General features: G+C 37.7%; 1 protein-coding gene across 2 annotated transcripts in view; it reads left to right on the top strand.

Annotated features, from left to right (window-relative positions):
- Positions 1 to 7,506: 7,506 nt before the first annotated feature.
- LOC119580923 (E3 ubiquitin-protein ligase RNF25-like) overlaps positions 7,507 to 16,946 on the top strand; it is a 30,267-nt gene continuing 20,827 nt past the window's right edge. For both annotated transcript variants that reach the window (XR_005229412.1, XM_037929165.1), the window contains exon 1: positions 7,507 to 7,651. Coding sequence is in view for 1 of the 2 variants with exons in the window: in XM_037929165.1 (XP_037785093.1) it covers positions 7,632 to 7,651 (20 nt within the window). In the remaining variant the exon portion in view is untranslated. The remainder of the gene's footprint in view (positions 7,652 to 16,946) is intronic.

Here is a 16,946-nt window from a genome sequence, read left to right as displayed (position 1 = left end):
GCCCGACCCTGCTGGCAATCCCACCGCCACGGTAAGCACCGAGTGTCAGAAAACCAAATGAGACAGCCATAAAAGGCGACACAGGCCGGGCCATAAGTGAAAGGCCCGGGCGAAGCCAGAACTTAGCAAATCTCAAGCAAGCAAGAACGAGCGTGCGGAGCGCCTCTGCCTGGGTGAAACAGAAAGAAAATGGTAAGCTCAAATTTGATGCTGCGCTCTATGATGTATTATTGATAATGACTATTATGATGAGGATATTAAGAGGATATTATTGCACCTAGCACTAGACTAAATGAATTTGCGTCTGTATATATATATATATATATATATAATATATATATATATATATATAATATATATATATATATATATATACACACACATATATATATGTGCACACATATATATGTACATATATGTATGTATATATATATATATATATATATATATATATATATATATTATTTATTTATGTAATGTACATATGCATATTTTCTTTTCAATTTGGGATATGTAATGTGATATAATATATTCTACATCTATGACCATAATGTGATCCTAAGAACTATCTCTCAATACTTCGGCAATATGGTAAAACATGTGAACATTTCACTAGATCGTCATGCTCTAGCAATATTGAAAATCTACACTTCTTGGGAAAATGCTTTTATTATTATTGCGGCCATGGGGATGTTTTATATTCCAAAAGACATTTTCTTGGCGTACTTTCTCTAAAAGAGAGGTAATTGCTTCCGAATTCCACATTCTTTACAGAAATATGACGAGAAGACGTTCTTCGTCTTCGAAAAATATGCGCGCTTGTTTATGTTCGTTCCTCAAATGAGGATACAAGATATATTGCATTGTTTTTCTTTTATTTTTTAAATAATAATTAATATAAGTATATATATCATTATTTACAATTATAATTAATAATTGTAATTTATTTGTGTATATATTAATTTTAATGCATAAATATATAATTAGACATGCCATGTATACTATAGACTCTCAACGAGTATGACTTTTCCACTGGAACATCGATGGATCGACGGGTTGCCCATCGCTTCGGACGAGTAGGCAAAAAAACAGTGGAATGAACCAATCGGTGGGCAAAATCCACTCAAAATGATTAGATTTCATGAATCGATGGCCAGTGTAACCACACCTTTAAGAAGAACGAAACTCAGGTTTATCTTTCGTATGCCTACGCTTTTGATTAACACATTTCATTGTCATGGACAGGTAACAATAGTCATTATTGTTTCTATTGTATCATTTATGCTTTAGCCTTCAAAAGTGTTCCATGACAAATGAGATACGGGAATCATCTCAGACAGATTCGTGCTTTGTTTACAGAATGTGTTTGAATGGTCAAAAGAATATTACGGAAAATTATATTATGTCTACGTGATCAGTTTACCTCTTGTGTACGTATAATTGACTATGAAGGCATAAACGCGTGCATTCTGTTAAATGCAAATAATACCAACTAACAAAATGTGACATATTCAAAATATTTAAAGGAGTGTGACGTCCGAAACCGATGTCGATAGACCAAGGAAAAAGTATGATCGGAGACGCTTAGGACCCGCGTATTTTCAACTGATTTCGGTAGTTCTAAATCGTTTTATTTGCAATTTTAAGATGTTGATAGCGAAGAACTTGTATACACTGCTATTTATAATATCAGTAAAACAGTGGTTGATCATTTAATATAATTCATAAGTAAAATCAGATTCGTCAACTTAAGCACGATTCTTAGGAGAAGAGGAGTGGAGTCGAGCCTTTGGCAAAGGTGGGGGACATTGGCAGCGTTGCTGTCGGGACCGGTCTGGGGAAGTGTCGCGACTGAAATTTGCGACAGTTTCTAGTGTCGTAAGACAGTTTTTTGTCAGCGGAAATAAGGCCTTTGTTCACCCAATAATGACCCAAGTACCATGCATATGTTCATTCTCATGGACATGCACAAACATCTTTACATATTGCTCCATGCATATGATATGCATACACACTCCTACATTATACACAAATACACATATACATGCATACCCATATATGCGACACAACACATGCGCACACATCTGGTACACATACTTACGACTATACTTATACATACAAATATAGCTATACGTATGCAGAGGCACGCGTGTATGCGCACATACGTTTTGAGTACACATTAGTGCTCACCCACATATGTAGCATATACCTGTATGTGCACACACACACACACACACACACACACACACACACACACACACACACACACACACACACACACACAATATGTATATATTATATATATATATATATAATATACACATAAACATATACACATATGCATGCATGCACACACATGCATATATACATATCATCATCATCATCAAGGGGCTAACGCCGACGGGGGCGCATGGCCGCATCCACCCTTCGCTTCCAGCCACGAGGATCCCTCGAGGCGAGTCTCCAGGCATGCACACGGCCCATCTCTAATTCCTCACGACAGGTCTCGTCGAGCTGCCCAAACCATGATCTCCTAGGTCGTCCCACAGGTCTCCTCCACCCAGGGTTGTCTCGCAAAGAGACAACCTGATGGGCAGGTTGTCCACAGGGAGGCGAGCTAGGTGGCCATATAGCCTGAGTTGGCGATCCCGGATTATGCAAGTAACAGGTCCCATGCCAGTCTCACGGTGTAACCGCCAGTTGGACACGTGATCCTGCCAATTGTACCCCATGATCCGGCGAAGGGACTTGTTACAAAAGGCATCAAGGCGAGACTCCAAGACACTGGATAGCGTCCAGGTTTCGCTTCCATAGAGCAAAACTGGCAGTATCAAGGCCTTGAAGACACGCAGCTTGGTCCTTCTGCATAGGTACCGACATATCCAAACGCTCTTGTTGATCGAGTACATGTTGCCAGACCAATCCGTCTACTGACTTCCTGGTCTGACAACCCAGAGATATGGACTACGCTACCAAGGTATGTAAAACTTTCTGTAACTTCAACGTCCTCGCCGCAAGCATGGATCGACTGAATGGGTTCCCCTAACAGGCCCCCAAAGTCCTGAATCTTGGTCTTGGTCCAGGAGACCTCTAGGCCTAAGGGCTTCGCCTCATTGTTAAATGCATCAAGAACCGCCACGAGTGACTCAAGACCAGATGGATGGCAACATCGTCGGCAAAGGCAAACGGCAGAGTCTTAATACTAGCCTTAATGCTTGTCTCCACACTGACTTTGGCTAGAGCTCTGCCCATTATCCAGTCCATACAAGTGTTGAAAAGTGTTGGTGCAAGGACACAGCCTTGCCTCACCCGAATAACATAATTAATTAATATATGCATAACATACATATACATACACAAATACAATCATATATACATATACCATACATATACACACAACATATACACCATACCATATAGTCATACATACCTACAAAAGCAACATATACATACATATATACACACAATGATAATACAATAGCACAGATAATACTACATATATGCCACAACACACATTACTACACATACACCGCATACACCAGCGTATTTCCGTACGTACGCACTCACACTCGTGCACAATATTTCAACATCGTCTGCATGAGCGTACACCAAAGTTGTAGTGGTAAAAAAATCGCTGGGGGAACGTTGCCGGCAAATTTGGTTGATTCTATTTTTATACTGCGCCAATACCCCCCCCCCCCACATGAGACCTAAATAAGAAAAAGTCGAAAATTTTAAGCCATAATGTAAGATAATATATTGAGAATACACAGAAGATAATAACACAAAGAAAATTAATGTCACTTACATTGGGGCAAATATCTGTAGACCTAGGCTTCTTCAAAAATGCTGTGATCTTCGGAGGAGAGCATCGCTTCCGCTTCTTCGCACTCGAAGGCATAACAACTAAAAGGGGGAAAACTCTGACAGAAACTTACACAATAAAAAAAATGAAGCAGGAGACGAATCGCACTCGCAAACTCAAATCAATGCCAAATATTCAAGATGGCTGACAAAGTGCTAAGGGATAGTTGAAACATGTGAACTTGCGTCATAGAAGTTGCGGTTTTCGGGTTGTCTTGTAAATGGATGGGACTTGCAAAAATGGTGGAAAAAGAATAATATAATTTTTTTCTCCTTAAAAAAAAATATAAAAAAATATATTTTTTTTTCTTTCTTTCTTTTTAATCATAGTTTTCGCGTTACTACACAGTTAAATTGCCAATTTTTCACAAAATTACGGAAAAATCGCTGGGAGAACGCGTTCCCCCTCAAAAAATCGCTGGGGAACGCGTTCCCCCTCGAAAAATCGCTGGGGGAACGCTGTTTCCCCGCGTCCCCCCCCCCCCACTACACCCCTGGCGTACACACGCACTCCATTATAATGAACCCATGCATTATAATGTGCATAAATTGTAGACTTGTAGCAGAGGGGTTGAAGGAGGCGGGTGATGTGGGAAAGGAGGATTTATGACGATGTTAGAATGGGTAAGGATAGGGTTTGGGGTTAGAGGGAGTTAGAAAAGTGTTTTTTGTATCTGGCTTTTTTTTTTCTTTCTTTTTCTTTTTCTTTTTTTGAGAGGTGTCGCATTCCTTAGCGATTGCTAAGCCCACCGGCCATCGCTTGAATTACGCTTTGTGAATGCTTAGTTTATCTGGCGGATCTTATGTTGAGTGGCTGATTATATTTGGCTGTTCATTAGCAAATCTACTTGAGGGAAAACTGTGCTACCTGCGATTTACTGTTACTCGGTGACCGGTGAGGCTTGTCATTTTCTAATGATTTCGTAATTTGTCATTCTTTTTTGGTGGGGGAGTGATTTCTTTTTTTTTTCTGCTGATTCTATCTACTGTGGCACTCTTGATGAGCACTGGGACATGAACTTAATTACCATGGTAATGGAACCTAGCATTCCTAGTTGGCACTTTCTGGCATCTATATTAGTTTAAAGGTCCACGTATGTATGGTCCAATATTGACTTTTTTTAGCAGGGAGCATAGACTGTTATAGTCTAAAACCCTATAAAAGAAGAAAGAAGAATTTATAGACTTGTGAGACATATGGATGAATTATTTCTATTTTGGTTTCAAAGTTTGGAAAGAAGAGTGGGAAGGAAGAATGGGGATAGGGGAAGGATAAGGGGTGGAGGAAAATGAATTTAGGAGAAGAAAAAGGAGCCTGGGCTTAACCCAGCATACAGGGTAAAGCTTGGGGTAATAGTTGTAGTATGTTCTTTGAAAGGAGGAAAAGGGTGGGGGGTGGCCCAGCACCCTCTTAAATTTTTTGTGTTTGATGCTGGTGTCCTCGGCGTGCTGGCTTCCCCTCCGCCTCACGAGGCTGCACGGGAGGGCGGCCGACCTACTGTTGGTGCATAAGGTACCAGTACCCTGCGACCTTGAGCACGTGCCCACACTGGAGGTCGCGCGCTCGCGGCGTTCTCCAGTGCGGGAGGTGGGTGAGGGCGTGCAGCCCGGGACCCCGTTATACCGAACATTCTTGGCTAACCAAAGAGGTTGGGATAAAAGTTAACAGTTTATGTACCATCTGTGGTGTGCTCTGGGCGCGGCCTCCTGGACTGTGACTCCAGGGCTATCCCTAGGCTAACCTATGCTGTTGAAGCAGGTTGAAGCTCGGAGGTGGTCGCTAATCAGGGACTGGCCATTCCCGTGTCGACAGGAGGTTCCCCTTCGTCGGTAGCAGGAGTTACGGAGAGGCGCGGCCCTGGCGGCCGTGTCAGGATTGGATTAACGCCACTGGCCGTGACTCTTCTTTCCTCGGCTCGTATAAATCCTTACGACAAAGGATTTATGGCTTTTATGGTCCTGCCACGAGTACTAGCAGCCGGAAACCGAAGCTAGTGGGATGGTGGGGTTTAAAACAGAACGAGAGAACACAAACAAAACAAAAACTGAACAAAACAAGGGATAGGGGAAAGGTGAAAATGAAGGAGTAAAAGGTGGCTTCTAAGGATGCGGCCAAGCCTAAAAAACTGCATCCACTTCTTCGTCCCATGCCAAAGAAAAAAGATCGTGGCCTAATCTCGGTCAGATGTAATAAATCGATCACAGTCTATCATAGAGTCAGCGCTTTATTCTGAACAAGCTGGACTTTGCGCTTGTTAGTGTGCGCTGTTTGTGGGGAGTACAAGTGGTGTGTATGTGAGGAGAGGTATAATCAGTGTTTTGTATAGATGCAGCTTCGTACGTGGGTCCGCACTTTTAAATCGATAAAGTGAATGTAAGGTTTTTCTTGCCAAGGCGGCCTTTGAATTTCTATGCAAGTGAAATCGAAAGTAGATATCAAAGGTTAAACCAAGGATGGTACAAGAGGATTTGATTTGGAGATGTGCTTGTAGTCTATCGAAGGCGCTGAGGTAAATGTCGGAAGGAGGAAGTTTTCTTGGTCTTACAAAGAGAACTTTTGTTATTGTCGCGTTAGTCTTGATACGCCATTTATGTTCCCATCTCGAGACGGTGTCGAGTTCGTCATTAATGCGCTGAACGACACCTGAAACTGCATTGTGTCGAGCTAAGAACGTACAGTCGTCAGCATAGAGGATAGTGAGTGAGTCTGTGTGCCATTTGGGTATAGGGTGCAATACAGCAATGCTGAATAAAAAAAAAGTTTACAAGTATATATATTTTTCTGTTTTCACTTCTTTATATTTTGAAACTTGTAAAAAAATTAACTAAGTCCATCATGGACCCCAAAAAGCCTTTTGGTACCCTAGGCCTGTTCTCGCTCTCTCTCTCTCTCTCTCTCTCTCTCTCTCTCTCTCTCCTCTCTCTCTCTCTCTCTCTCTCTCTCTCTCTCTCTCTCTCTCTCTCTCTCTCTCTCTCTCTCTTCACTAAGGTATTCTGAATATCTGCCCCTCTTCCTCGCGCTCCCTCAGTGGTGATGTGGGCCATTCGTCATGTCTGATTAGTTGTGTCATATATTCCTTTATTTTTTTTATAATTGTAATGTAGAATTCGCTATGTTAAATTCAACAATTACTAATTATTAATACGCGAGAAGATACTCTGAAAAATTGGAAACTCTGTTCCCGATTTCTAGTACGAAATAGGACGAGAAATTTGAAGAATGGCCCATAATGGTAAATATTTGAAAACCCTCTTTCGGCTAAAAAATCTCGGTAAGAAAAGTTGTTTAAAAATCCCCAAACACAGCGACAATTCCTACATAGGAATTTTCAATCTGTTTGATATTAAACAATGTTCACGGCATGTGTTTCGCAATGAAAATAACTATATGCATTATAATGACTTGATATTTTATAGTGCATACATGTAAACATGTACATACTTGAATACAAGCACTGTGAAGATATTTTGTTATTCTTAATTTACTGACTGTACATCAACATAACTCGCTCTGTGAATTCATAACATTGTAACTGCATTATATGTTGTTCGAGAAATGACGGATAGCTTAGCTTTAGCTTTTGGCCAATAGTAAAGAGTTTCCATTAGTCGAGGAATGCGATTGGCAGAGCGCACCCCCGCCGCTGAGCATGCGAGGTCCCGAGTGCGCAGGCCACAGCACTGTCTGCACAACCAGGCCGCACAACACTCTAGAGGAAAGTGTGCAGTTTATTATTGCTAACTTGGAGCATACAGGATTTTAGAAGATGGCAGCCAGTAACGCAGCGTGAGTTATTCCAAATAACATTATGAAACAAAAATATATTGATTATAGATGCAAGGTAAAGGCGTGTCTTTTTGCACATCGTCTGCCTGTTGGCATAGATGAAACCTACGGAAATTTATTAGGCATTGATTATATTGATAACTGCTTATTTCATTCCGAGGAAGTGATTCAGGGACTGCAGAAGTATCTTAATATTGACTAACACACACAAGAATACAAAAAGAGATATTAGATTACCGCAATAGTTATTTTGCTCAACAGGTAATTGTGAAAATAATAGTTTTGAAATATGTTTGAAAACAAACGCATACAGAAACACACAAAACACGCAACCACACACACACACACACACACACACACAACACAACACACACACACACACACACACACACACACACATCACACACACACACACCACACACCCCACACACAAAACACAGCACACACACACACACACACCACACACACACACACACACACAAAACAACACACACACACAAAACCACACACACCACAAACACCCACACACACAAAAAACACACACACACACAAAACACACACACACACACACACACACACACACACACACACACACCACAAAACCACCCAACAACACACACACACACAAGTACACACACCACCCACAAATCACACATACACACTACACAAAACACACATGTACCCCACACACCCCACACACGGTACACACACACACACACACACAAACACACACAATACCACACACAACCCACAATACCAACGCAACCAAAAACAACCCACCAAACCAAACCCCCACCACAAACACCCCCACAGAAACAAACCCACACAGAAACACACCCCAAAAAACACCCCCCACAGAAACCTTCACCAAAAAACACGCACACAGAACCACACAAAAACAAAAAAACACTCACACAGAAACCACAAAAAACCCCCCATACGAAAAACACCCACACCAAACACCCACACAAAAACACACCCCACACCGAAAAACACACCCAAACACCCCCCCCCCCCCCCCCCCCCACCACACAAACAACCAACACCCACACACACCACCCCCCACACACACAAACAAAACACCCACCACCAAACACACGCCACACAGAACCACTCATGCAGAAAACACAACAGAAACACACCATCAAAACACAAATACAGAAACACACACACAAAACACAACACATGCAGAAACCAACATCAGAAACACAAAAACACAAAACCAAAACTTCAGATACACACACAGAAACACACATTTTAGAGAAACAACACCAGAACACACACACACTCGCACAAAACACATACAAGAAAACCCAAAACACCCACAAAAAAACACAAAACAAAAAAACCCCACCCCCAACAGACACACACCAAACCAAACACATACAGAAAAACCAACCCCAAAACCAACACACACACACACACACACACACACACACACACACCACAGAAACACACACACACAGAAACACATATACACAGAAACACACATCACACAGAAACACACATATACACAGAACACACATATACACAGAAACACACATATACACAAACACACATATACACAGAAACACACATACACACAGAAACGCACACACACAAATACTCACACACACACAGAAACACATGCACACACAAAACACATGCACACACAGAAACACATGCACACACAGAAACAACATGCCACACAGAAACACATGCACACACAGAAACACATGCACACACAGAAACACATCACACACATACACACAGAAACACACCACACACACTCACACAAGCCACACACTCACTCAGCACACCACTCACACAAGCACACACATTCACACAAACCCACACACATACACATATACCCAATGCCCACACACAGAAACACACAATGCATGCACACACACACACACACACACACACACACACACACACACCACACACACATCACACACACACACACACACACACACACACACCCACACACACACACACAACACACATGCATACACACACACACATGCATACACCCACATGCATGCATACACACACATGCATACACACACACACACATGCATACACACACACACACATGCATACACACACACACACATGCAAACACACACACACACACACACACACACACACACACACACACACACACACACACACACACACACACACACACACACACACACACACACACACACACCCATGCACATACATATATATATATATATATATATATATATATATATATATATATATATATATATATATATATATATATATATATATATATTATATATATATATACATATCAGCACAAGGTTGAGGAAAAAGTAAAGTTTGGATCATTTATTATTTCACCTAGCCAATGTGGCTTATATTTTTTTGGGTGATATATGTATAGCTTTGATTTACCTTGTACTGCTTTCCTGTTTATAAATGTCTCATTTTCGATTGTTGCCTACCCAACCCCCATCAACGCTAGATGGTCTTGGGAAAATGCGGAAATCAAAACAAAATGTGTTTCAAATGAGGTCAAAATCAACATAGTTAGAATAGAAATTTGATGAAAAGGCACACACTTCATTTCTACCAGCAGCAGCTGCAGTAACAGCCATGGGTAGTTTAGCAGTGTTGCCAATGATCTGCTACATCTAACCAACCAAACCTAACGATGTAACTGTTATGAAATAAATATTTCCAGGTAATTCCACTATTTTTGCTAAATGTATTGGATCGTTGGCAACACTGCCAACCTCCCCTTAACTCCAAACACAGCCCAGAATGTAATGTGTGCCGTCTCATTGAATTGATGATGCAATATTGTTGATTTTCAAATGTATATCACCAAATAAAAGAAGAAAGAAAGAAAATTCCCAGAAGTCCCCCAAGAACGTCTTGAAACTAGATATTTGTCAAGGGAAACTGCTGAAAAATCAATCGAAGCACTACATGTATCAAAAAAGGCACATTTCAGAAAATCATTGGTTGGGTGAAACTTTAGCTTGGCTGATTTATTAAAATGAGGACCACATGAAGACGGAGTATATCATTAACCTTAACACCTAAAACAGCACTTAAGTGCTTAGTCACTGATTTAATTAGTAGACCTACCTGACCTCATTTGCTTTGCCCCATTGTTTTTGTTATTATCAGCATTATTATTATAGATATTGCTAATGTTATGATTATGTTAATGTAATCTACTGTAAAGACAAAAATATGATTTTTTCCTTTTTTTTTTTTAATCCAAGGAATAGGGTAAACAGTTAAGATTGGTTAGGAGCTTCTATGTGTTCGAAAAAGGTAATTCTTTACCATACAGACTTTTTTTCTTCTTTTTCTTTCTTTCTTTCTTTCATACAGACTTTTTTTTTTCTTTTTTCTTTCTTTCTCTTTTTTGAAGAAGCTTTGAGTGGGCATTTCCATGGGGCATAGAGTACCACCACCAATCTTCTTCTTTCTTCTGTTATAGGGTTTCAAACTCTTTCTGTCTATATCCCCTGGATCCTTTTTCTTTAATCTTCTTTCTTCTATTATAGCATGTCTATAATTCTTGTTTTTTGTAAGAATATTTTGGGATGTCTTAATATGTAAGATTTTGATCTTCTGGAAAATCTCCTGTGATCAACAGTTTTACATTTGGGTTATTAATTTTTATTTTCTTTAATGCTTCCAACAGTATCACTCTGTTTGAATTAAATCTTGGACAATGAAGGAATATGTGTTCCTCTGTTTCTTCTTGATTTTTCCCACCATCTGCAAAAAGGATCATTTCATTTGATTCTGTTAGATGGTGCTTTAGTCTTGTGTGTTGTATTAGTCTTGTAATGCATGTGCCTAATTTTCGTTTTTGATCTGTCCAGGTTGGGATTGATGTTTGTATGTATAATTATTGTATTTAGGGCATTATTAAAATTTTCCCAGTTCTTTAGGTTTGTCCTTTTCCATTTGTTATGTTATAATGTCTTGGTCAGTTAAAAGTTCTTTTGAATTATGAGCTTTTTTGCTGCAGATCTGCTATTTGTTACCCTTATATTTGTATGTGCTGGTATCCATTGTATTATTGTTTTTTGTTGTTTTCTGTCAGACTAAGATGTTGATGTATTTCAATATAATTTGTTTGTAGTATTTGGGGTTTGTGTTTTGTATGCAGTGTCTGCTGATTTAGAATCTGTGAATAATACCGAGTTTTCAAGTTATTGTTTTTAATATTCTTAATCCTGCTTTTATAGCAAACAACTCGGCTTCTATTACCGAAAGAAAACCCATTCTTTTGGTAATTTCCAGGTTGTTGTGATATTTTTGTCTTTAACCTTTTGCCGACGGGTGGCATGTACGCACATGCCATGGCATGACTGGACTATCAGCTGGGGGCATGTACGTACATGCCATGGTGTATGTATGACCATGCCATGAATTTTTTTTTTTTTTTTTTTTTTTTTTTTTTGTTAAAATTATGGCAAAATAATATTTTTTTTGCCACTAAAAATGTGATAAGTAGTTTTTAACACTTTTTCTCTTTTTTCCTATACTATGCATTTCATAAAGGCTTCTCAGGCTTCTGAGGTTAGTGTAAAAAAAATTACGTTGATAATCGACGCATGCTAGGGTGATGATATAAGCCCCTGGCAGCAAGGCTCGGACCACTATGAATACTACCCATCGGGAAAGGGTTAAAATAGAATATAAAAAGATCATTGGAAAGGAATCGAAAGTGATAACCACTAAAGCAGAGAGATAAACTAATAAACCTGCTTGACACCATAAATCTAAACAAAAAAAAAAACAATGGAAGAGTTAAAAAAAAAAATAAACAAAACCAAGAATGGGAAGGCATATGGGCCAAATGAAACTACATATGAATTTTACAAAAAGGCTCCAGAAAACATATTGGATTTTTCAAACATTTTAAAATTCATTTGGATAGTCACCTTTTTGCCATAGTTCGTTAATTTCTTTTAGAATTAGTCTTAATATGTTTTCTGGAGCCTTTTTGTAAAATTCATATGTAGTTTCATTTGGCCCATATGCCTTCCCATTCTTGGTTTTGTTTATTTTTTTTTAACTCTTCCATTGTTATTTTTTTGTTTAGATTTATGGTGTCAAGCAGGTTTATTAGTTTATCTCTCTGCTTTAGTGGTTATCACTTTCGATTCCTTTCCAATGATCTTTTTATATTCTATTTTAACCCTTTCCCGATGGGTAGTATTCATAGTGGTCCGAGCCTTGCTGCCAGGGGCTTATATCATCACCCTAGCATGCGTCGATTATCAACGTAATTTTTTTTACACTAACCTCAGAAGCCTGAGAAGCCTTTATGAAATGCATAGTATAGGAAAAATGAGAAAAAGTGTTAAAAACTACTTAATCACATTTTCAGTGGCAAAAAAATATTATTTTGCTGTAATTGTAACAAAAAAAAACACATGGTCATACTTACACCATGGCATGTACGTACATGCCCCCAGCCGATAGTCCAGTCATGCCATGGCATGTGCGTACACAACACCCGTCGGGGAAGGGTTAAATAAAGCTAGTTTATCATTTGTATTTGTTATAGGAGATCGTTATTTATTATGGGATAACTTTGGTTTGATATTTTACCAGTTGCTTCTTTATGAAATCCCAAACTTTTTTTTGTTGGGGTTTTAAAGTCCAAATCATTACAGAAGTAATGATTTGGCTTTTTTTTCTTTTCTGTTTCTATGTTTGTCTACTTTGTATCAAGAGTTTTTTGTATTCTATTTCATTTTCTTTATTTGGATTTTTCCTCCATTTGTTAAAGGCTTTGTTTTGTTTCTTTATTATTTCATTATAAGTTTCATTCACTGTGATTTATTAGGTTTGTTTTTTGTTGAAGTTGTCAATTTGAATCATTTTCTCCCATTTCCTATAGCATACTGCTATTATGGAGGTTTTTGTTCTTCAATCTTTAACTAGACAGTTCTTTTTATATTTAGTCCATCCCTTTCATAAAAGCCATTCTTTTCTTATTTAGAAGGACTTTGACTATCTTAATTTTTATTATTATTGGAAATGGTCTCTATTCAAATGTGGACCTGATATTATTCAAATGACTTAAGTTTGGATCTTTTGCTTAATGGGCACCTTGTTGTTTGTCCTGGTGGTTAAGATATTTCTACTTTACTTGGCTAGAAAGTCAAAATAGTGGTTTTCCCCGTTTTGTACTGAATTTAGGATTTAAATTTTGATTCCCATAGTGGGTGACGAGTTTTTTAGGTCTCCCATTATAAGTTTCGGTTCATCTATTTGCTACAACTAATCATGGACATTCTTTGAAATGTATTGTCCTTTTATTGTTGTTATCATATTTACTGAAATACATTCCTTACATATGTCATGCATTGTATAATGTGTACACACATTTTTTAGATTCAAAATACTTGATTTATCCTCATGTTGTGCATGCAAAACACCTACTGGCGGCAATTTTAACAGTTCTGTTGTCACATACTTTTCTTCTTTCTTCATTTATAGGGTTTTTAGACTTCTAATGTCTATATTCCCTGGATTCCCTGGATGTGTCGTAGTATGTAGTGCTTCTTAGCAGGAGGTTGATTTTCCCTTGTTATATGTAGAGGGATATTGGGATTAGTTATTTTGATCTTTTTTAATGCCTCTAATAATTTAGTTTTTTTTTTTATGGAATCTTGGGCATTGCAATGTTAAGTGTTCAATAGTTTCTTCTGGATATTGGCACCATCTGCAATTTGGGTAAATTTTTAAACTTTAGTCAGTGTAGGTGCTTTTTCAGTGTTGTATGTTTTAGTTTAGTTTTTCTTGTGAGACATACATCTAATTTTCTGTTTCTGATCTAGACCATGGTTGTGGTGTGTTATCTTTGAGGTAATAGTATTTTGTGATCAGGGTTCTTTGTAACTGTTTTTCATTCCTTAACTTTTTTCTTATGTCTTTTATTATGCTTTAGTATCTTGGATATTATGGAATTTTGAATTCATGACTTTCTTTGCTGCAAGTCTACATTTCTTCTTTTCTGTTATATGGTTTTAGCTGTTGTATATCCCCTGGATCCTTTTCTTTCCTTCTTTTTTTAAATTTATCAATTAATTTAGTTTTTTAGGAAATCTTTGTGTGTCTCAGTGTGTAGTACTATAGAATTTATCAATATCTAGTTTATTCAATCTTAATGCATCTTAGTTTTGTTTTGTTTGTGAGTTGAGTCTTGGGCAGTTAATAACATATGTTCATATCTCTTCTTGATTTCTTGCACCATCTGCAGAAAGGGTCATTTTCCATTTTCTTCTATGTAAGTGTTGTTTTAGTCTTTTGTGTTTGGTTATTAGGCTTGCCATGCATGTGTCTAGTTTTCTGTTCTTGGCTCTGGTCCATGGTTTTTGAATGTTATCTTTGATGAAATAATTTTTTGTGTTTAAGATTCTTTTTAAATTTGATTCCCATTGTTTGGTATTTTTTATTTGATTTCTTTTATGATACATGTGGTATGGGCATGGGATCATTTATTTCATGGGCTTTCTTTGCAGCTAAATCAGCAATTTCCTTCCTTTATATTTTTATTTGATGGAATCCACTGGACCATAATCTTTTGTTTGTGTGTTGAGAGAAAGTATATTTGTTTTTGTATTTCAAATACAGTTTGTTTATAGCTTGATGGTTTGGGATTTTGTTAGTTGTAGTGATGATTGTGAGTCTGTTAATATTACTGTGTTAGTCAGTTTGTTGTTTATTGCATAATTTAATCCTTGTTTTATGGCAAATAATTCTGCGTGAGTGATTTCTATTTAGGAGGTAGTTTCCAAATAGTTGTTATATTTTTATTCTGGATGAAATTGCTGCAGATGTTGATTGTGGTTCTTTTATCTTTGAGCCATCAGTGAAAATTCTATTAAGTTTTTATAGTTGAGGTTTATAACTCCTGATATTGTTATTGAATAATGATTTGAGGAGAATTTTTGTTATGTTGTCCATAAAGTTTTTTTGTATACTCTGAGATATGCCATGGGGGTATTGGGGATATATTTGATATCACATTTGGAGTTAGGTCTAGATTTAGATTTGTTCTTGTTTCCGTAGCTCAGTGTTTTAGTGATCTTCTGTCTCTTTGAGGATTATATTCATTTTTGTATTTTATTATTTGTTGCTTTACTGGTGTTGTATTTGGCTTATTTAGGATTTTTGTTAGTTGTATACATTCAAGTTCTTTTATTCTATTTGTTAAAGGTGGAATGTTTGTTAATACTTGGAGAGCTATGATTGGAGTTGATCTAAGACATCCAATTGCCAGTCTTAGTACTTGATTTTGTAAAATTTCTAGTTTTCTTAATTCTGTTTCTTTTGCTGCTCCATAGATTGTTATTCTGTATTAAATTTTTGGTTTTATATATATTTTATAAAATTTTAATAAAGTTTCTCTGTTTGCTCGCCAGTTTAATGAAAATGTTTTTTTCATTATAATTATTCTACTTAACCCTTTGCTGACGGGTGACTTCCCGATGCGCAAGCCCTCTCTCCCTGGTGGTATTCATAGTGGCCCGGGCCCCGCTGCCGGGGGCTCATATCATCACCCTAGCATGCGCGACTGCTCATGCCCAATACCAGCATCCCTTGCCTTTTCTTTGTAATACGAAGAACCTGTGTTGTATTTTCAGTATTATTATTTTCTAAGGTCTCTATTTGCCATATTTTCTGATAAATCAAGAGTGTAGGATATTTTTGTTGTTATATAGACTCCATAGTTGATCATTATTCGGTCTATAGTCTGAATAGAATAAGCAGTGTGTGGTATCATGGAGTTGAAACCGTAGTTTTTTTTTTTTTTTTTTTTTTCCAAATTTTTTATAAGATAACTTTAGTTTCAACAGGTTTATATTATCACTTCCATATAGATATAATTTTATGTTCAGTGTTTTTATAAATGTGTGATTTTTTTTTTTTTTTTTTTTTTTTTTTTTTTTTTTTTTTTTTTTTACACAAAATACATATTGGTATTTTCAGGTCGTTTTACTTCATCATTTCGTGAATATTATATAATATCTCGGCCAATGTAGTCGATTACCAACGTAATTTTTTTTACGCTAACCTCGGAAGCCCGAGAAGCCTTTATGAAATACATAGTATAGGAAAAATTCCGTAATTGCAAGAAAAAACTCATGGCATGGCCATACATGCCCCGGAATACGGGACATGCACACCATAGCATGTATGTACATGCCACCCGGCAGATAGTCCAGGCATCCCAAACCCGTCAGCAGAGGATTAGTATATCTGTTTTTAGATTTTCTATGTGGTTTTTCCATTT

This window comes from Penaeus monodon, chromosome 14, assembly GCF_015228065.2.
Source record: "Penaeus monodon isolate SGIC_2016 chromosome 14, NSTDA_Pmon_1, whole genome shotgun sequence".
NCBI classification, from domain to species: domain Eukaryota; kingdom Metazoa; phylum Arthropoda; class Malacostraca; order Decapoda; family Penaeidae; genus Penaeus; species Penaeus monodon.
This window is presented reverse-complemented; position numbering and strand designations above follow the sequence as displayed.